The sequence below is a fragment of the Lichenostomus cassidix genome, chromosome 5 (genome assembly GCF_008360975.1).
Source record: "Lichenostomus cassidix isolate B80296 chromosome 5, HeHo_3.0, whole genome shotgun sequence".
Classification (NCBI taxonomy): domain Eukaryota; kingdom Metazoa; phylum Chordata; class Aves; order Passeriformes; family Meliphagidae; genus Lichenostomus; species Lichenostomus cassidix.
The window spans coordinates 31,271,500-31,292,364 of NC_139486.1; the positions used below are offsets into that span (position 1 = coordinate 31,271,500).

At 34.8% G+C, this 20,865-nt stretch overlaps 1 protein-coding gene across 8 annotated transcripts in view; it reads left to right on the top strand.

The window, feature by feature from the left end:
- The window catches only part of RYR3 (ryanodine receptor 3), a 187,543-nt gene that overhangs the window by 87,305 nt on the left and 79,373 nt on the right, over positions 1–20,865 (top strand). For 5 of the 8 annotated variants that reach the window (XM_085062056.1, XM_085062051.1, XM_085062052.1 and 2 more), the window contains exons 28-42: positions 232–440; positions 1,629–1,813; positions 2,531–2,567; positions 2,939–3,099; positions 3,628–3,793; positions 4,533–4,619; positions 5,010–5,236; positions 6,281–7,082; positions 7,577–7,777; positions 8,054–8,156; positions 11,335–11,472; positions 14,426–14,699; positions 16,423–16,537; positions 18,266–18,398; positions 19,366–19,469. In XM_085062056.1, the coding sequence (XP_084918182.1) occupies positions 232–440; positions 1,629–1,813; positions 2,531–2,567; positions 2,939–3,099; positions 3,628–3,793; positions 4,533–4,619; positions 5,010–5,236; positions 6,281–7,082; positions 7,577–7,777; positions 8,054–8,156; positions 11,335–11,472; positions 14,426–14,699; positions 16,423–16,537; positions 18,266–18,398; positions 19,366–19,469 (2,942 nt within the window). The remainder of the gene's footprint in view (positions 1–231; positions 441–1,628; positions 1,814–2,530; positions 2,568–2,938; positions 3,100–3,627; positions 3,794–4,532; positions 4,620–5,009; positions 5,237–6,280; positions 7,083–7,576; positions 7,778–8,053; positions 8,157–11,334; positions 11,473–14,425; positions 14,700–16,422; positions 16,538–18,265; positions 18,399–19,365; positions 19,470–20,865) is intronic. The other 3 variants (XM_085062053.1, XM_085062055.1, XM_085062057.1) reach the window with 1 other exon arrangement.

Genomic DNA, 20,865 nt, shown 5'->3' on the forward strand with positions numbered 1-20,865 from the left:
TAACCAATTAAATGGGATAGTGCCTAAGTCCTCCAGGGTTTTGGTAGCAAATATATTTAACTTAGACATTAGTATTTAAGGCAGCTTTGAAACCTTCCTACTATCATCACTTCATGTGCATTACTTGTAGGATCCAATGTTTAGTTCATATTAGATGGATCTAAAATAAAGAGTGCTCAAGGTTTTAAATTAAATTACTGTTGGGTTTTATTTGGTTTTTTGTTTCTTTAGGTTTCGTTCCAATTTGTGCACTGGGCCTGTCTCAGATTGGTCGCATGAACCTTGGAATGGATGCCAGTACATTCAAGTTTTACACAATGTGTGGCCTTCAAGAAGGTTTTGAACCTTTTGCTGTTAACATGAACCGAGATGTTGCTATGTGGTTTAGTAAACGCTTACCAACATTTGTCAATGTGCCAAAAAATCATCCTCACATTAAGGTAACATTACATATTAGGGAGACACCTGTTCAATGACTGTTTGTTTAGCAAGCTGAGTCGCTAAACCCTTACTAATACTTACTGTCATCAGATAGTTTGTCATATAACTCTATTAAGTCACTCTTAGATAATTCCAGATGATCTTGTCTATCTTCAGTCTCATTTACGGTAGTATGGATTCCTAAGGATATGCCTATCTGGTTTATTATACGTCTTACTAATTTATGTTGTCGTTAGCCACTGGAAACTTGTTAGTTATGGGGGCTTATTATATTCTATGTTACATGTGTTTTCACTTTTTAAACCTTCTGTACTATACATTTTTCTTAAATATATGAAAATTGTTTAGCTGAAGCCTGAGGGCATTTAAGTGTACTTGTGGTGTCACAGATTGCTTCTTTCATTATGATGCATCAGTGATAGGAATTTCAAAACTCCCTAGCTAATCTATTTTAAAGCAGAATAATTTATCCTGTTTTTTCTAGAAAATTTTCCATATTAATATATTCCAAAATGATAATTTTGAATTCCTGATGAGATTTTTTATTAAGATCTCTCTAGGCCATTTACTTTAATTTAGGTGTAGCCAATTATTCTCTAATACTTGTCTCAGAATATTTCCTTCTTAGGCAAAATAAATTTCACTGAATTCAAACTAAATTGTCTCAGCATTTTTTTTAGTTTATCAGGATTATTTCATCACTATTCTTGTCTTTAATAGTTATTCCTGTCTTTAAAAGTTTTTGAAATGTTGCTATCACTGAGTTTGAAAATTTACTCACTTTTTCAGCACAAGGGAAAGTAATATCAGACTCAGAGTGCATAAAGACCATCTGAACTATTCTAATTTATGTTTCTCATTGTGGTAGAAAATTAGTGATTCTTGTGATGCAGTTTTTCAATGACTGGTGCACTCAGAGTGAATTAGTTTAATAAAATACATAGGATTTTTACTCCTGTATGGAACATCTCAAAAATATTTACTGTAGTCACAATATGCTGAATCTGTTGCTTCCCTTGCTCTTCAGGTTAAATTCAATGTCAGAGAACAAAGCTGCATAGTTTTGAAGATAATTAATTATGAAAAATTTAATTTGCTATTTCAATTTTCTCATCCTCTAGTTGCTTAATGAAAGTTTTCAGCATTTTTTGGAAGGTATTATTCTAAAATATTTATGTTATTTTTAGATATGGAGAATTGATGGAACCATGGAGAGTCCACCTCGGTTAAAAGTTACTCACAAAACATTTGGCACACAGAACAGCAATTCAGACATGATATATTGTCGTTTGAGTATGCCCATTGAGTTCCACTCATCCTTCAACTTCGGCATGGGTGGGGAAAATGCCTCATCTGATGTTTTCCAAAAACGGTTAGACTTGAGTTTAGTTATCCTATTTCATGCTTTCAGTGTAAATGTATTATGTTATATTATTCTTTATTACTGTACACTCAAAATTCATAGTTGTTCTTGCTCTAAGCATAGATTATCATAAAATGCATGTTACTGAGATTTTTTTTCATTCTTGATGGTTTTAATTAATTTATAACCTGCCTTTGCTGCAGAATGCTGTGTCCAGACAAGAGAGAGCCTTTTCTATAAAGGTGCTTAACAAGGTTTATAGCTCTTCATTGCTTAGCAGCTCAATTCTTTCCAAATTATTGGGATTTGCAAAAGCTCTTGAGCTAGGCTGGAAAGCCAGCTCAGAGTCTTTCACCCACTGGATTATTGCTCACCAATATTATTCTTCACAAGCACATTGTTGTTGGAAAAGTGCTTAATTCATTAAAAGAAAAAAGACTGTGGGACAGATTTAAGATACCACGTATTACTGAGTCCAGCACCTTTTCGAGTTTCCTCCATCTTTATTTAACTGCTGTAAATCTGCCTCTTGTCCTGCTCTCCACCCTGACTGCAATCAATTATTTTACTTGTATATTTGTATCCTGTACAGTCTTTGCTAATGCATACACAGAACCCAGCAAACATTAGTTAGCTTGTAAGTATACTTAGTCTAATAATGGCCAAATTTTTTACTTATTTTATTTTTTGGTTTTCACTTATTTACTGATTTTCCTTTATCTGTAGAAAGCACAGCCAAGAAATTGCTCCTCTTTCTACTACAGTAAGTAAATATGTTGAGATGCTTAGTTCTTCTAATGTTTTGAAGTAGATTTAGTTGTAGCAGCATGTTCATTAGGAATTGATCCATTGAAAGAAGCCTTTATGATAATTTTCTGTGATATAACTCTGCTTATAAATAATGATGTCCAGAGTTGCATGACTTGCAACTTGTGTGAACATAAACCTCACCATCTTAAACCCCTACTCTGTTTTTTTAATTTAAAAGTATTTTACATGACTTATTAAGAGAATGTGATTTACTATTATTAAAGTTTGATATATTGGAGAGGGTTTTTTAAAATCACTAATTAAGTATTCCTTGATAAAAGACTTTATATTTCTGTTACTAATATGCTCTTTTCCTCCTTTCAGTATTTTTACTCACTGCGGATATTTGCTGGCCAAGACCCATCCTGTGTCTGGGTTGGCTGGGTAACACCAGACTATCATTTTTACAGTGAGAATTTTGACCTAAATAAAAATTGTACAGTGACAGTAACTTTAGGCGATGAGAGAGGCAGGGTTCATGAAAGGTATGGATTAATTTATTGTTTATTAAATTTTTAATACTGTTGTTTAAAAGTCAGATATTCACAAGCATGGTGATATTTTAAATATTAATTCAAACTAATAACAAAATTGATTATGGAGTATGAGTTTTCTGTGCTCATTTATATATGAAAGGTTTTTATGTAGACTTGTTAAAGTGATTATATTGATCAATTATGTTATGTTGGAAAGAATATTTTCTGATACTTCTTTCATTTAATATCCATATTTACTCCCTGTGGATGAACTTGTTCTTTTTACTGTAACTTAGAAGTGCACACAGAAGCCTGTGAATTTTTTTCATGATTATAAAAAAGGAGAAAAAAAAAGTATCTAGTCTGATCCCTTACCCATGATGCATACATTATTAAAAAAAAAAAAAAAAGTTTGTTAATGACCAAACAAACTAATAGCATAACAAGCATCTTTGAGTATTACTCCATGGAAAAGTACATCTCCACCAAATACTCAAATTCGATGTGACCTATGCTTTGTTCTTGCTGTTCTTGCAGTGTGAAGCGCAGCAACTGCTACATGGTTTGGGGAGGAGATGTAATTGCCAATTCCCAGCGATCAGGTCGCAGTAATGTTGATATAGAAATTGGATGCTTTGTTGACCTGGCTACTGGAATGGTGTCATTCACAGCCAATGGAAGAGAGCTTGGCACTTGTTACCAGGTATTATCAGATTTTCAGGAAGCTATCTAGTCAGTGGCTTGTTTTGATGCTATTTCTCTTCTTCAGAAGAGAAGAAGAAACGATCACTGTGTGACAATAACATGTTTTCCTATATCATTCTGGTTTATCCCTCTTATTCTCTTGTAAGGCTATGTTTTTCTAGCTGTTTCAAATGTTTAGGAAGGACTATTGACAGACATGTTCAGTTCGTGTGGTTCAGAATCTTGATTTATAATGTTATACAGTTAATGGGAAAGAAATATTTAAACTAGCAGAAGGTCAAAAGTAGACCTTAGATATGTGTCTTCTGCATATAGCTGTGATTTGGAGACCTTGTGAGTTGATAAGTTTCTTAATAGGAAGTACTTATCTTAATGGGAAATAAAGATTTGCACTATGCTGATCACATGATGTGCTGTCAACCTTTAGAATGAGTTCTTGAATTTGGATGTGTTTGAGAAGAAGCTATACTGTGTTACCAAAATTCTTGCTATAGGTGTTGAGACCACATAAGGCTACAGACACACCTATCTGAAAATCTGGTGGTCATGTAATGATAACTGCAAATGCTTTACTATATTATAGGTAGACACTATTCAACATTTTATTTAATAAAGTGTCTAAAGTTATTTGGTAATGACATGTAAGGAATCCAGTATTTATTTCACATCATATTGAGGGAGGAGATTCTTTTTCCATTTTTAATTTTTTGAAAATTTTAATTTCATTTCTCTTCTAGGTTGAACCAAACACGAAGCTCTTTCCAGCAGCTTTTTTACAGCCTACGAGCACTAACTTGATTCAGTTTGAACTCGGTAAATTAAAGGTAGGAAATATTTTTATATTCTGAAGAAAGAGAATCTTTATGCAAATGCGCTCTTTTAAATCTGTTTATTTCCATGCAAATTCATGCTCAGTTAAATTTGTTTAGGAAGCTTGAATCAATGGCTTGGCTTGTAATTTGACTTCTTTGATTACTTCTGTAAATGTTATTATTGTATGCTGTTGATTGACTACCTGCATTTGTCAAAATAAACCAATATTATTTGAGGATAACACCATTAATATTGGGGGGTTTTAATTGATTTTGTTTGTTGCACTAACTTCTACCTTTCTATTATTTCCTTTCTATTTATAAGTTATACTTATTTTTGGAGTTATAGGTTTATTCATAATAACATGCTTCAAAAATAATGATTATACTTATTTGTTTCAGAATACCATGCCTTTATCAGCAGCAATTTTTAAAAGTGAAGAAAGAAATCCTGTTCCTCAGTGTCCCCCTCGCCTTGATGTGCAAACAATTACACCTGTTTTATGGAGCCGGATGCCAAACAGCTTTCTAAAAGTAGAAACTGAGCGTGTCAGTGAACGTCATGGCTGGGTTGTGCAGTGTTTGGAACCTCTGCAGATGATGGCGCTTCATATCCCAGAAGAAAACAGGTACATTTATAATGAAATAAAATTACTTGATGTGGTTAGAATATACTGAAAACAGATGTCAGAGTATTGATTAAACCTGCCTTGTTTAATATTTACCCCACAGTTGTTGGGAATTTCTGACCTTATCTGATATATCAGATATTACTGTATTCAGGAAATTTAAGTGGAAGAGACTGAACTTGAATGCCGTGTACCAACTTTTGCAACTTTTTTAGTTTAAAAAAGCGTGACTATTTGATTTTATTTAAATTATGAAATAACATCTCTTAAATCTATAGGTCTTAAAACCTAGAGATTTTCTCAGCTTGAGAAAAGTATATGCCAGTATTATTTTGCTGATTTTTTTCTATAACAAAAACACGTAATCTCTTCCTGTTTCATCTGCACTGAATTTGCATGAATTAAGTCCTTATGTTCTTATTGACAAGATCATGCCGTTGATTTTCATTAGGCTTTATCTTCACAGTAAGGATAATAAAGATCTATCCAAATATCAAATGTCATAACAGTGAAAAATCAAACTATCAACAAAAGCTTAGAAGAAAAATAATATAAGTGCTGTACTTTTATCAGCAATCTTTAAATTTCTTTTAATTATTCAAAACTCAATTTTATTTCTTGTTAATAAAACTGAATTTAAGAAAAGAGTAAAAAACACTGTGTCTTGTCTAAGAAATGAAACATTAATCCTGAGTAAACTAGAAGGTACTGTTTAGTGACAGTAGTAATGCAGATTTTCAGCATGCCTAATACACCCATTTTAAAATCAAGTTCTAATTTAGGATAGATTCCAAAGAAGCATCTCCATCTTAAGTTCTGACTCTTTTTTTTCCTGTGGAGTACTAATTTTAAATAGTCTCAACTAATTATTTTCACCATTTACTGTGTTTTAATGATGCACATACTAAGATTAGTTAGTATCAAATTTTATATTAGTGGTTTTAAGAGGAACTGACCGAAATGTTCAGAGATTATAAAACTTTTATTTTTCAAAGTCTTTATTAATGGAATTGACTGGTGTTCTGTTTTGTTATTTCATAACAGATGCGTTGATATTTTGGAGCTATGTGAACAGGAAGATTTGATGATGTTTCACTACCACACTTTGAAACTCTACAGCTCAGTCAGTGCTCTAGGTAACACTAGAGTAGCTTATGCACTTTGTAGCCATGTGGACGTATCTCAGCTGTTTTTTACAATAGATAATCAATACTTACCTGGACTTCTACGTTCTGGATTCTACGACTTGCTCATTAGTATTCACTTGGAGCACGCCAAGCAAGCCAAGCTCATGATGAGCAATGAATTTATCATTCCGGTTACAGATGAAACTCGGAATATTAAATTATATCCTGATGAAACAAAGAAGCATGGTTTACCTGGAGTAGGGCTTAGCACTTGTCTGAAGCCCGACTTTAATTTTTCTACTCCATGCTTTATTGCGACTAGTGAAGATCATCAGACATCCATCCCAGAGATACCCCTTGAGATACTTAAATCCAAGGCCATAAGTATGTTAACGGAGGCAGTACAGTGCAGTGGTAGTCACATACGAGACCCTGTTGGAGGACAGGTTGCATTCCAGTTCGTTCCTGTTCTTAAACTGATAGCAACATTGCTCATAATGGGTGTTTTTGATGATGATGATGTGAAGCAGGTATTACTCCTCATTGATCCCACTGTGTTTGGAGATCACAAGGAAGAAACAGAAGAGAGGACAGAGAAGGAAGAAGTGACACAAGTAGAAGAAAAAGCTGTAGAAGCTGGGGAGAAAGCAATCAAACAAACAAAAGCTCCTGCAAAGGGCTTGTTGCAGACAAGATTACCAGAATCTGTTAAGCTTCAGGTGACTATTTATTATGTGTTACTTATGTTCTACTCTTGATGAAAAAAATGTGCTTTTTGTCATTCGCTAGTTAATAAGATTTGAAACTGTGAGTGTCTTTAATTCCACTTTGCCTTAAATCTCAAATTCGCAAACAAATTTGATGATGATGCAGTCCTTTCCACATGTATCTACACTCAAAATAGATATATGAATACTTACTTATTTTTAAAAAAAGGGAAGGGGTAGACCAAGCAATCTTTAAAGAGCCCTTCCAAAGCTGAACTAGTGTGTGACTTCTGGATATTTTGTGTGCATGGAGTGAAAGATTGTGAGTGCAATACAGTATTATCAGATTATGAAAGTGTATAGTTTTGTCACATATATAGTGTTAAAACAAAAATGTGGGAAAAATGTCTTTCATTTTTACAGTCTGATGCAGTGTATAGTGTGTACTCAAGTTCTTCCCCAGGTTAATAAAACTGTTGAGATTATGTCTATTTTTTCTCCCTTAGATGTGTCATTTACTCAATTATTTTTGTGACTGTGAGTTACAACATAGAGTGGAAGCAATTGTATCGTTTGCAGACCGTTACGTATCAAAATTGCAGTATAACCAGAAATACAGGTACAATGAACTCATGCAAGCCTTGAACATGTCTGCTGCATTGACTGCCAAGAAGACTAAAGAATTTCGGTCTCCGCCTCAAGAACAGGTAATATTAAAAGAAGAGATTGAATTAAAGATTTAAAAACCCCTTTATGATGATAAAGGCCTGACTTCTAAACTACCACTGGCATTGCGGGGGAACCAGAATTAATCTGAAATACAATTTATTCTGTGCCACAAAATACTGAATGTCAGAATGCTGAAACCTCTATTTTAGAATTTAAGCTGTAAACCAAAGTTATAAACAGGTAAAGTGTGACTATATACTAGAATATGTCTTAGGCTATTTCTGTTTTTTAACTATGTTTAAATTCCCTTTAAGATTAATATGTTGTTGAATTTTCAACTGGGAGAGGATTGTCCCTGTCCGGAGGAGATTCGGGAGGAATTATACGAATTTCATGATGATCTTCTAATTCACTGTGGTGAGTGGCTAGGTTTTGATACAAGTTTGATTTGTCTTTTTGACACTTGACAGATCAGTTGAAAAGTATGCTAGCATGAAGATTTTTTCTTGTTAAATGTATTGCTGCCTACAAGGTGACTTTACTGACAGACTTTGATGTATATTACAAAAATATGGGGAATCTGTGCATGGTTTTAAGTTTTACTGTTATTTCTCTATTAAATATTATCCAATATTATTCTATATATATACACCCATTTTAGACTTACTGGGGAAAAAAGTCCAAACAAGAAGGTTGGCTTACCTTAAAAAATTTATGTAAGTACATGTATGAATACAAGCAGATAAAAGGTATCAAGGAAACACCATTTCTGTGAAGCTGAGCAGCAGAAATTTAATAAAAACCACCACATGAGGGGTTCTCTTCCTGCTTTAGATTAGTTTCCTGGTGTATACATAATGGTGAGAATCAATCATTATAAAACACTTGCACCGCAGATTAAAACTTGAATTGCCCCCAGTCACTGAATTTAGATTTCCTGTGCAATTTTATGTGGGTATTTTGATGTCTGTTTTTTGTTAATTTATTGACATCTTTGTCTAATTCAGACAAACATGGAATTGTTAACATTTATAGTCTGAGTCATCTAATTATTACTGCTCATTCCTAGTAATTATGCAGTTTAAACTGAAATATACAAGCTTTTTCAATCTACCTTCCTGGTAGATATATTAATAGTTACTCTTCCAGTGTGTTGCTTAGTCCAATGGTTTGATGGCATCCATCTTGTCCAAAAAGAACGGGCTAAGATCATTACAGTGAGCTTACAGCATCTCAATCTCTTCTCAAGGAAGAGCATGATATTCCTAATGGTTATTTCTTCCTTGTCCACCTGTTTGCTTGAGGTCATTATCAAATGTTTACCAATAGAGTCTGCTAGATCTTTTTTTGCTGGCTATCCCTAAAACCAGTGTTACCTGGTTCATGGAGCTGTACTGTTTCAATGACCTGTAATTAAGTTTCTGTTTTCTGTTTGTAGTCATGGCTTCTGCTATACCATTCTGTGCTTGTATTGTTATGGCCTCTGCCATTATTTTGCACTGCTATATCTGAGTACCCTCTTAGAGTCTCCAGCAACCATCAATCTGTGATTTCATGATAAGCCAGTTATAATTTTTCAAGTACTATAGCCTTAGCAAAAGATGTGTAGGTATGCAGGTATCTAAGTTGTGCTCCATAATTTTACTCCTGAAGATATTGTATAAGACAGTATTAGAAGTCCTTAAAATCAGGATTTGTATCAGCAAGGTCAGCTACGTTACAGGCAGAAATTTAATTGGTTTATCTTTGGTTTTGACAATCCTCTGTTAATTGTTCTTCATCCTTGCTTCTAAGTGCTTACCAAAAACTGCTTATTTCATTCCATCATTTTTCTTCCAAGTGTTAAAGTGAATCTATCATAATAAATGATTACAGTCATCTCCACTGTTCAGTCACTCAGCCCTTGATCTCAGATCTGGTTTCCAAAGATAATGCCCACTTGGCAGCACACAGTACTCTGAGACTCCAGGATGGAGATTATGAAAGACATACAATTTGGAAATGTCTTAACTCCACAATCAATTAATTTTAACTTGAAATCTTGTGGCTGGTATGATCATTCAGTTATTTTAGCTCCTGATCACTCTTCATATTTCATGAGAGGAAATACTGGGTTTTGTATGTGTTGGGTTTTTTTTCTTTTTAGGGATGTACTTTTATTTTGTTTACTACATTACAAATATGTATTTTGAATGAGAATTTGAGACAGAGAAAGCACTGTCTCATGATTAAAATAGTTTAAAGATCCTCTGGATTCTAAGCAAAACCATATTCATTACTTGGTACTGATTTATCAGAGGTGGTCTCTGTGGATAAATGCTCCTCATTATCTGTGTCCTGACTTGGTCCTGAAAATCAGTACTAAGCAATCACAGCTGCAGATTAAATGAATAGGAGTATTGCTTGGAATGTTTAATCAGCTTTTTAGTACTAAGTATACTTTGCCATCTAAGTGGAAAAATATGTGTGCAATCAAGTAATTAAAGGCTTCTTCATAATGAATATAAGCAAATAGTTACTCAGGCAGTCTTAATCCTAGCATGTGCTAACTGTGAGTGGTTAATTTTGCTGGCAAAATAATAGTCCTCTATAATACTTTTTATGTTCAATTTCTTGGTTATAAAAAAACCAAACAAATTTGCAACATATTTGGCTGCATAATATCAAATTGGCACTTATCTGGGTTGAAACCATCTGTACCGGTGCACAGACCTCTGCCACTTGAATGGAGCGATTAGCCAGCAGCAATATGAGATAGTCAGCTTCTGAATGGATTGCAACTATAGGAATGAACACTAAGTGGTATGGAACAATAAATGAGACCCCATCTGGAGGAGACACAGACCTCATCTACCCCAGTCCAGCACTGTCTTAACTCATCTCGCCAGTGAATTTCTTCTTGTCTGTCCATTTCAGCTGCTCAATACTTTTCCCAGTGTCTCTTCCTTGTGTCCAGGGCCAGGCTTTTATTTCAGTGCCAAATAGTTTCTTCCTTTAATATCCTTGTCTGCTTTCTCTTTCCTTCCATTATTGGCAATATTTCCTGTTCTTACTTTTTTCAGACTGATTGTATAATTTCTTCGTTCTTAGCTTTTCTTTTTGCCAAGCCAGTTTCACTTATCCCAATTCTTAAATTCCATGTTTACTCTCCAATTTCAATTTTGACTTCTTTCATTCCCTCCCACTGCCTTTGAACTTTTTTCTCCCTAATCACTTAGTCAGTCCTAGTCAGAATATCAACTTCCCCTTTGTAGCTGCCAGCATCAAAGTTTTTCCAACTTGATACCACATCTGTTCTTTTTTCTTTCTTAGTTAATTTTTAATGCCAGTTTTAGCCACTGCAGTTTATACTTTTCCCCTCTGCTACAGACTGTGTCTCTAATATCCTGTCTGAAAAACTTTTCTCAGTTTCTCTTTGACAAGCAAACTGAAAACCTTATATTTCAGCTTGGCACAAATAGCTCTGACCTGAAGGGAGCATGCTTAGTTGTTCTTCGGTTAAAAAATAAATCTTACAGATATTTTAATATTGTTTAAATATTGAAGGAGTTAAAATTCAAAGTTTTATTTCTAACTGGTTTTATTTTCTGCAAAGGTATTCCACTAGAAGAAGAAGAAGAGGAAGAGGAAGATTCCTCCTTGACTGGTAAACTCCGTTCATTAATGTACAAAATCAAAGGTCCACCAAAAGCAGAAAAATTGGAGCCTAAGGAAGAAGAAGAGAAAGCTCCTAGTAAGTTTTCTTTCCACGTAAATACTTTAATGATGCAAGTGTTAGAGTTTTACATATACAACAGAAGTGTATTTTCTAATAAAATTTTATAGTGGACTGAAGGAGACTACCTGTTTAAGTTTCTTCTGCCTCTAAGAACTATTATTCTGCATACTGAACACCTCAGATGCATTTTTAAACAAGTTAAAATGAGTGGAAGATTTTGCACCCAAATCAATAACTCTGGAATTGAAAAGTCATATATTCTTCATAAAGAACCACAAAAGGCTAATTATGGCACAATAATCTAGACTCATGCCTTCTAAGCTTGTGAAGATTTCATTTTTACGGTTTGGTTTCTTTAATGTAAAAGTTCTTCTTTAGAGCTTATTTATCTCTCTCCATTTCCTTCTATTACCTGTTCTTAGGCTACGTATACACACAAACATACAGACATGCACATTAACACCACAATTCACTTGTAATCATGGATTTTTATTCTGAGCAGTATTCCTGTATATATACATTCCTATACCTTCTTCCATAACGTGCAAGGGGTGTTAATGGTTATACAGGTGAGATTGGGTCTATGCTTGCAATTACTCAACCATCTGCATAAGCTTTTTCTTGAGCCCTTTTGAGCAACTCAACTGACTTCCACTGCCTCTGTGCTCACATGCCACATGAGAACTCACCCCAGCAAGGGTGATATGTGGTATGACTCTCACAAACCTTGTCTTTGCTGTGTTTATGGGTTTTCAATCCTTAGTTGTGACTAGGGATGGTGAGGAATAAGCAACGAGAAAAGCCAGATTCCTCTAGGTCTTTAGGACACATTTTTGCTAAGGTTTCCCTAGCTCTAAATTTCTTTAATACCATCCAGATATCATGAGCAGGACTCTCCTTGTGACTTGACATTGGTCTTTCAACCAATGATGGTTACTCCTCTCCTTTTTTTCAATTTGCTCAGTTTGGCAATGGGCCTGTGTACAAATGTGGAAGGATTCATTTCATTTCAGACTTAGTAATTTCATCAAGAGTTGTGTTGAGATTAGACAGCAAAGTTATTTCCTAACTTGTGACACCTCTTGCATGATCTGCTTGCTCTGGAAAGTATCTTAGAGTGTTTGTCCTGGTCTGAAAGGACTTTTTGGTCTGTTAAGCTTTGCACTGTGTTGTAAGTACATTAAATCCTATAATGATCTGATATTCTGCATGAAACAGGGCTTCATTCTCCAGTGATTCATCTGCTTTCTCTTTAATGGTAGCAGAACCTTCTCAGTGTCTGGAAGTGTCATTTCTTCTCAAGGTTTCATGTGCATTCTATTGTCATGAATCAGGAAGTATTCACTCCTAAAGCCTCAGGGCAAATGGTGTTTGGTCCTTGGAACAGAGCAATTTCATGTACTAGATCTTTGGGTCACAAGAACTGCAGGTTGGAAAAATGATCCTACAGTGTCTATTTTTTTAGAAATTTCAAATAATCTCTTCAGGCTTGGGCTTCTCCTTAGAGTGATGCAGAGTACAAATATGCACATGGATTAAGTCATTCAAAGTGTGATGAAAAATTATATAAATATATTTTATTATATACTTGACTGTAGCTGGCGGCTGTGAGAGTTTTATTCCATGTGTGTGCTTCCCCTTGATGCACCAGGAAATTTGGAATTCAGACATTAAAGGAAATGGGTATCTGAGGTACCCCTAATCCTCATATGTGCATGAACAGGGTTGGTGTTCCTATTTCCAAGGTTAGGATGTGTACCTATTTCCAAGGTTAATATCTCTGGCCTTGAGTGCCTTGGCCTTAGTCATACGTATTCAGAGTGTGAATATTCATAAGAAGGAACTATTTACTACAAATAGATCTTCCTTTCCTCTAAGCATACATTCATTTCTAATCACAAATGAACTTTTACCCAAGTGAGGAATGCCAGAAATTTCCCCTAGTGCTAATGATGAATCAGTAAATTTTGTATTTAAAAACGAGTTAGAACTCTGAAAATAAACACACAGAGGCAATGAATTAATGTTAATAATGATGGTAGGACTTTTGTAACCATCAAGTCAAAATTGAGGCAAGATTGAAATAATTGAGACATGCCACTAAGAGTAGGGCTATCTCTATGAAGTACAATTTTTTTCCCACAGATTGAAAGCCCAATTATTGAAGAGATCCTCGGTGTTAATGATGGGTTTTCATGAATACAATGTTAAGAAAGAACTGTTAGCAAATGAAAGAATAGAGTAGATACAAACCCCAATGGATCTACCTATATAGAAACACCTTTGTGATGGAGGTGGGAGGGAGCTGTTCTTGCCATGGGAAGAACTTTGGGAAAGTCAAGGGGTATGTTTACTGGGAAAAGGAGAAAGAAACTTGCATTGTTTTAAGAGGGAAGGTGATTATTCCTGTTCTACCTCATATCAAGCAAGAACATTTGTTGGAACAAGGACTGGAACATGTCTCTAGCTTCCAGGTAAGTTTCCTAAACTTTGGGCTCAGCAACACTGTTTTCAGCATCATTTAATATGCAATGTCTACAACAGAAGTGCTTCAGGCAATATGTATTGTGTAGTTCCAAACAATACAATGTTTTTAGAAAGTGCATTACCAAGTGAGAGTGACTTGTTGTGATATAGAAATGAAGGATAAATTAAAATTCTAAACATTTAATTTACAAGGATGATTCTCAGAGTCATGGTCAACTAAAAGGTTTTCATTGTCAACAGTGCTGGTATTGACCTGAACCCTAGATAGATATTTATTGTATTCTATTGCTAAAGGACATTTCACTTACCTTGAAAGATCTGTAAGCTGCTTTTCCAGTTTAAAAATCCTGTTGAGTCTGCTTGTGGGCTTTTTCTGGTTTACAGCTGCCTTATGGTCTACTCTTATATGTTTTTCTACAATACATGTTTTTTATGTTTTCTGTTGCAAGAGCTAGTAATGTATACTGTATTTTACTTTTAGCTACACTGAAAGAGCTCATATCCCAGACGATGGTGCGCTGGTCCCAGGAAGATCAGATCCAAGACCCTGAATTAGTTCGGATTATGTACAGCCTCCTTCGTAGGCAATATGACAGTATTGGTGAGCTACTGCAAGCCCTGAAGAAAGCCTACACTATTAGTGCTGCCTCTGTGAAGGATACCATTAATCTGCTGGCAGCACTGGGCCAGATTCGCTCACTTCTCAGTGTGAGGATGGGAAAAGAGGAGGAATTGCTAATGATTAATGGATTAGGGTATGGAATTAACAGAATTTTATTTTAAGTTGGTGTGAAGCTTTTTGTTATGTTAGAAAATCCTATAATTTTTGACCCTGGATGAATATTAATGCTGAAGTGTAAATATGTACCAGGGATTTACATTTTCACATGTATTTCCCAGGTGGCTTCAAATGATCTCTCTAACAGTATCAAAAGCGTCAAAGTTTCTGTGAACTAAGGTATTATCTAAAGAAAATAGACTCCTTTTACTACAGTTAATTCTAATGCTTAAATCCTCCTCAAAGTGCATGTTTTAGCAGCTCTGGAGAAAAAGATCACTAAAATTTTTGCTGGCATCTATCCATACTGCATTTTTCCTAAACTCAAAGTCCATCTTATGTTTTATGTATGAGTGAATAAACTTGCTGGTGTCTTTTCAATTGGAAATTCAAAAGAAATTTCCTTTATGTAGTACCTGATGATGCGAGAATATTTTCTGCACCCTTGCTATAAAATTGCCTCTGTTAAGCAGTGCTATTATGGTGTACACCTGCACATCTTTTACTCCTCTCATGTGACTGAATGCTGGTTAGGCCACTTAATGTTGGAAGGAAAAGAAAATCACAGAAGAAAATTGCTTTGATTAGCATGGGGCATTTAGAAAGAGAGATAATTATAGTGTTGTTATCTGAGAAGTCTATTTTTTTGTCTTTCTTCACAAATATTAAACAATTTCCTTTACAAAACATGTGAGAAAGTTCCGCTATTCTTACTCTTTCAATGTAAAAATTGTACCAGTTTTTCTAAAATTATGAAGACTAATCTCTTCATTTGGATTGATCAAGTCATGTCAATGACTCATTAGGCAGTGTGAGACAGTATTACCCAATTTGTCCCTGATGCTGAGTTTGTAAATTTGCTTGTAAATTAAATGAGGGATAAAGGATGAATTGCCCACACATGGTATGTATATAAACACCCTTCAAGAGGTGCTGTATTGATAGTCATCCATTCTCATTTTTCTGTATTTCTTTACAGCAGGCATGATGCCTGTTATTTGCCATGTGTTTTTAATGGGTTTTCCTAAAATGTTAGAAATCTCTGGATTCTATTGAAATCTAATCCCTGCATTATACTGAAACAGATTAGTCATGTTTTGGATGATGAAACCAATACAGCAGATTCTAGAAAATATTGAGAGAACAGTGGGCCGAATTAAAAAGTGAAAACAGTCCTTTATAATGGAACTGTATGTTACTTTACTTCTGACTGAATTTGGAAATATTAATTAATACAGATAAACAGATAAATTTGAATACTAAGTCTATTTGTTGTCTTTACTTTGTGAACTGAGGAAATTATTTGAGTGGTTACTGCAGAAATATGATTTATTAGATTTCATTTTCTTGATAACCATTCTCAACTTAAAATACAACAAAACATATTCTTTTCCACTTAGATCATCACAGAATCTTTTTTTTTGTTTGAACAGAACAGATGGTAGGAGCTATTTAGAGATTAACAAATGCCATCTCGAAATAATTTAGAGGTTAATAGTCTTATTGTGAAGAAACTATGAAATTTAGAGGAATGACAGCATATTGAAATGTGAAGCATTTTGATCTCAGGTGTTTTTATATTATGCTGAATTCTAAGACTTAGAAATGATGTTAATACAATGAATCCATGCCTCTGAAATCTCCAATAATACATCGAGTTAAATTAAACTGAAGTTTCTTAAAAACTTCTTCCATTTTAGGGATATAATGAACAACAAGGTGTTTTATCAGCATCCTAACTTAATGAGAGTCTTGGGCATGCATGAGACTGTTATGGATGTGATGGTGAATGTGCTTGGAGGAGACAGATCTCAGGTAATTTCATCACAATTTTCTTGTGTGTTTTGCATTTTGAACCTCTCCAAAAATATATTAGGATGTTTAAGAAGGGAACAAAAATATATCCCTTGTAAGCTAGGGATTTGCTTGTAAAAATTAAAATATTAATTAATGATAAAAGTAGAATATTTTTATAGTACTAGAGGGAGAAGCCCAGTAGTCTAGGACTTGATTTTTAAAACCTGAGATGTTACAAGTGTTTAATTTATCTTTTATTAGGATTGTAAAGTACTTTGTTCTCAAGTTAAATATATACTTTAGCTGCATTTATTGGAGGTATAGCTCTGCTAGGAAAATTTACTTCTTCATCTAGATGAAGTGTTACTACCAATAAATTATAATAAAAGACTAACAAAATCTTAAATATTAATGCTCAAATTCATGCACTTGATTTGAGTGAAAATTTTCTTGCGGTGTTGTGTTCTCCCTTTTCTTAGTGTTATAGTTGAAAATATACTGTTATTTTAAAGGAAGAGTGGCATAAATTTTGAGAAGCCTAACTGAAATTTTTCACTACTGAAAAAGTGAGAAGTTAACTGTGCTATTTTCTTTCTTCATTTTGCATATGCATGATGTTTTCATCCTGTTGCCTCCATCCCAAAAAGCAGGGTGTCCTCTGATCCCAGTATTGCTTATCTAATTTCCTTTTGTCTGGCCACTCATTCTTATATATTTGGGAAAATTTTCAGCACAGTTTTCTACCTTTTGGTTATCTTTTCTCTGTATTTCAGTTTTTCATAGCTTGATTGTCTTCTGTGTGCAGCTACACCATTCTTTCTTTGCCTCTTTGGCCATATAGCTCACATGATTCTCTTAAATGCTTATGCATTGAATCTGCCTATGCCATTGCAGTTTTACATGGTATTTGCATACCAGATTTAGTTTTTCTGTTTTATTTCAAGGCAAGGTAAAATTAATAATAAAATTATTTTTACTTTGCTAATTTATAGTTGTTACAACACTCTGGTTTTGCTACAATGTGAATATAGAGCCAAAGCTGATAAAAAAACCCCAAAAGTAAAGCAATGACAACCCCCCAATGCCTTCTAATTCTACTAAAAATGTTTTAATAGAAAATTTTAATACAGATCTACAAAAATACTTTACAGAAATTGCCATGATATCCTTCAAAGGAAATGCAGACTTAGAAAACTGCTGAGTAACCTGGTGTCATGCCATTAAATGTGTCTGGCTACCCAAAATATTCTGTTTTAGGTCTCTATCTTTATTAATAGCATGTAGACAGTAGGTACCTCATGAACATTTTTCTGTTGAGTGTTGTAGCTGCAAGAGATGGAATGAGCAATCATGAAATCCAGTCTCTGGTTTAGGGATTGGTCATTTCTCTAGGTTGTAGCAGTGGATTGTTTGAGATAGCTCTCCAGCATCTTGGAATAATTTACTTAATCACGAGGCTGTATTGAGACATGTATTGTCTCTGAAGGAATGGTGGGAAGGTAAAAACTTGTCAGTTCAAACTGATATGTCACCAATAGTCCCCTGCAAAATGATTTTTCAACATTTTAATGGCCTAATGAATGTGAAAGGAAATGTGGGTCCTTTCTTAAGTTAGAAGCAAAGCCACTGTCAGTTGCTTATCACCTTGGTAACTTCACTATACTTTCCTTGTTAGGAGTGCAGGAAGAAGAACTGGAACAGATTGGTAATTAACATATTTCACTGCTTTGTCAACTTTTTGTTCAGCAGATCGCTTTTCCTAAGATGGTGGCAAGCTGTTGTCGATTCCTGTGCTACTTCTGTCGCATTAGTCGTCAAAACCAAAAGGCCATGTTTGAGCATCTCAGTTACTTACTGGAAAACAGCAGTGTTGGACTGGGTATGCCATGTAGCTGCAACAGCTAAAAGCAAGAGTAGGAGCAACTGTGATATCACAAGACTAGTGATCACAAGACTAGTGTCCAATTTGTATAGCAAGCTGAAACATGCTTAAACCACCTTCTGGTTTCACCTTTAATTATTTTCTTTTTTTTTTTTTCATGTCTATGTGTCTATGAATTAGAACCAGAATAGTCTGAATCTGTGTTTTTAAGCACCTTGAAAAAAATTAGTATTAAACATACAGTTTGCCATTTTTTCCATTCAAAATAGTTGCGGTTTGAAATCTGAAATTTAATTGACCATTCATGGTGCTTGCCTGTTTCATCTGGTTTAATTTTCCTTGTCTCTGCAGTTTAGGCTACTGAAGTAAATTGTATATTTTTTATTTTGAACCCTGAATGTATGTTTTTAATGCATGTGCATTAGATTTTATAAGACAAGGAAAATTATATTGGCTGGATAGATAATAATAAGATATGGCAAGGCAAGGTAGCATGTGATTTCACAGTGATTTAGCTGTTCATGCCTGCCCTTGGCCATAATAAACACAGAAAATGGGAAAAGATTAAAGGAAGAAAACTGGTAACTGAAGCTTGAAATGTCTCTTTTTGCTAAACATGGGCATGTTCTAAAATCTTGACTTGATAGGGCTGTGCAGAATGACATAGTTAAAGAAAAAGCATTCCTCTCATTTGCTGTATTGTTAATACTGATTTTTTTAATCTGCATTTAAAACCAGTGTGGTTGAGAATGTTTACAGATATGGATGTGAAATCAGAAAAAAATTCCAGCATTTATTTTCACATTTTTGAAAACAGTTGACCGTGTTCTTGAATGAAGAACTGCCCTAAAATGTACTAAGAATAAATTTATGCTCTAGATTCCAGCGTGATTGCTGCCCTCTGCTGCATGAATGTGATTACTGCAAACTCCGTTAATTCTTTTATATTAACTTTCTTCTGCAGCATTTCCTTCTATGAGAGGTTCGACACCACTCGATGTGGCAGCAGCCTCTGTGATGGACAACAACGAGCTTGCACTCGCTTTGGAGGAGCCAGATCTTGATAAGGTAGGTGGTCACTCTGATCTATTTACCCATTTATTAAATGGTGTACTTGCCCTAGAAGGGTTTAAAAGGGCAAGTTTGGTCATAGTAGTTTTTGGATATGATGTCCTCAGAAACACCCACTCTAGGTATGCATTGTTCCAAGGTAAGGTTGACTGAGCAGTATTTTCCCTGATTTTGCTTTATGCTTAGTAGGAATCACAGCAAACGAGATTTATTTTTATCTTCTGCATCCTTTCAATATTGTTGTCAGGTAGAAAGGGCAAGAAAATATACACAAAACAGAAATATCAATAAGTATTGCTTGGGGAAGAAAAAACCTGAGAATTCAGAGGAGACCTATAAAAAAGGACACAGGCCTTTTGGCTTAAATCATAGAGATTTGTGGGGATGGAAGTTAGAGCTAAGAGAATGGAAGGGCAGGTATTTGAAGAGGAAAGGTAGAGCAGGATATTAAGGGTAGCTGCAATGGGAAGCTGAATCCAGGATTCAAGTCATTGGCAATGGTTAGGAATAAAGGGAGATGTGAGAAGAGGTAGGATGAACTAGAAAAGGTGGTAAAACGTTGTAAAAAATGGCATGAAAGTTCTTTGTATATCACAGGAGGAAAACAGATTAAGAGATGGAAGATGAGTGCACAGTCAGAAGAGGAGGAAAGCAGGGAAAGGAAGTTATATGTGCTAGCAGAGCGCTGAGGTACAAAAATCAGAAGGTGGGGTTTAATATAAATGGAGGGAACAGTTAAACACCTAAATGATAACTTAGCATTGGGAAAATCTGTGCAATGTGAGCAAATCCTGTGATGAGAGTGGAACTGGTTGTGGGACTGTTTGTCATCAGCATATGCTGTGGGAGAGAAAAAGTTGTGAAATTTAAATAAATGGGCATATTACAGCAATAACATGGGGAAGACAAACAAGAATATGAGTGGAAAGGGTATGAGACAACCAAGCAATGTACTTACTAAGCAATATACTGTAGAGAAGAATTAGCAATTCTGTATCACCTGCAAAATTGCTGAGTGTACTCTGTCCTGTCATTATTAAAAATTAAATAGTGTTGATATCAATCCTTGGGACACAACACTAGTGACAGGAACACTACCTGTGGCTGTCTCATATTTTCATGGAAAATACTGTACAACAAGTCACTAAAACTGAATCACTGTTGACCATATTTCTCATTTACTGATTGCTTGCCTTGAAATATTTGGCACTTTGCTTACTGAAATACTTGGCACTGTACAAGTACTGCCTGTTCAAACAGTAACAGATATCAGCTGTAACATAAGAAGTATTTTATACTGAAAAAATTGGGCTCTGTATGTCTCAGACTGGACTTCTCAAACTCATTAGTCATTTTAGCTGTAAGAGTCATAATGCATTGACTGCAATGTAAC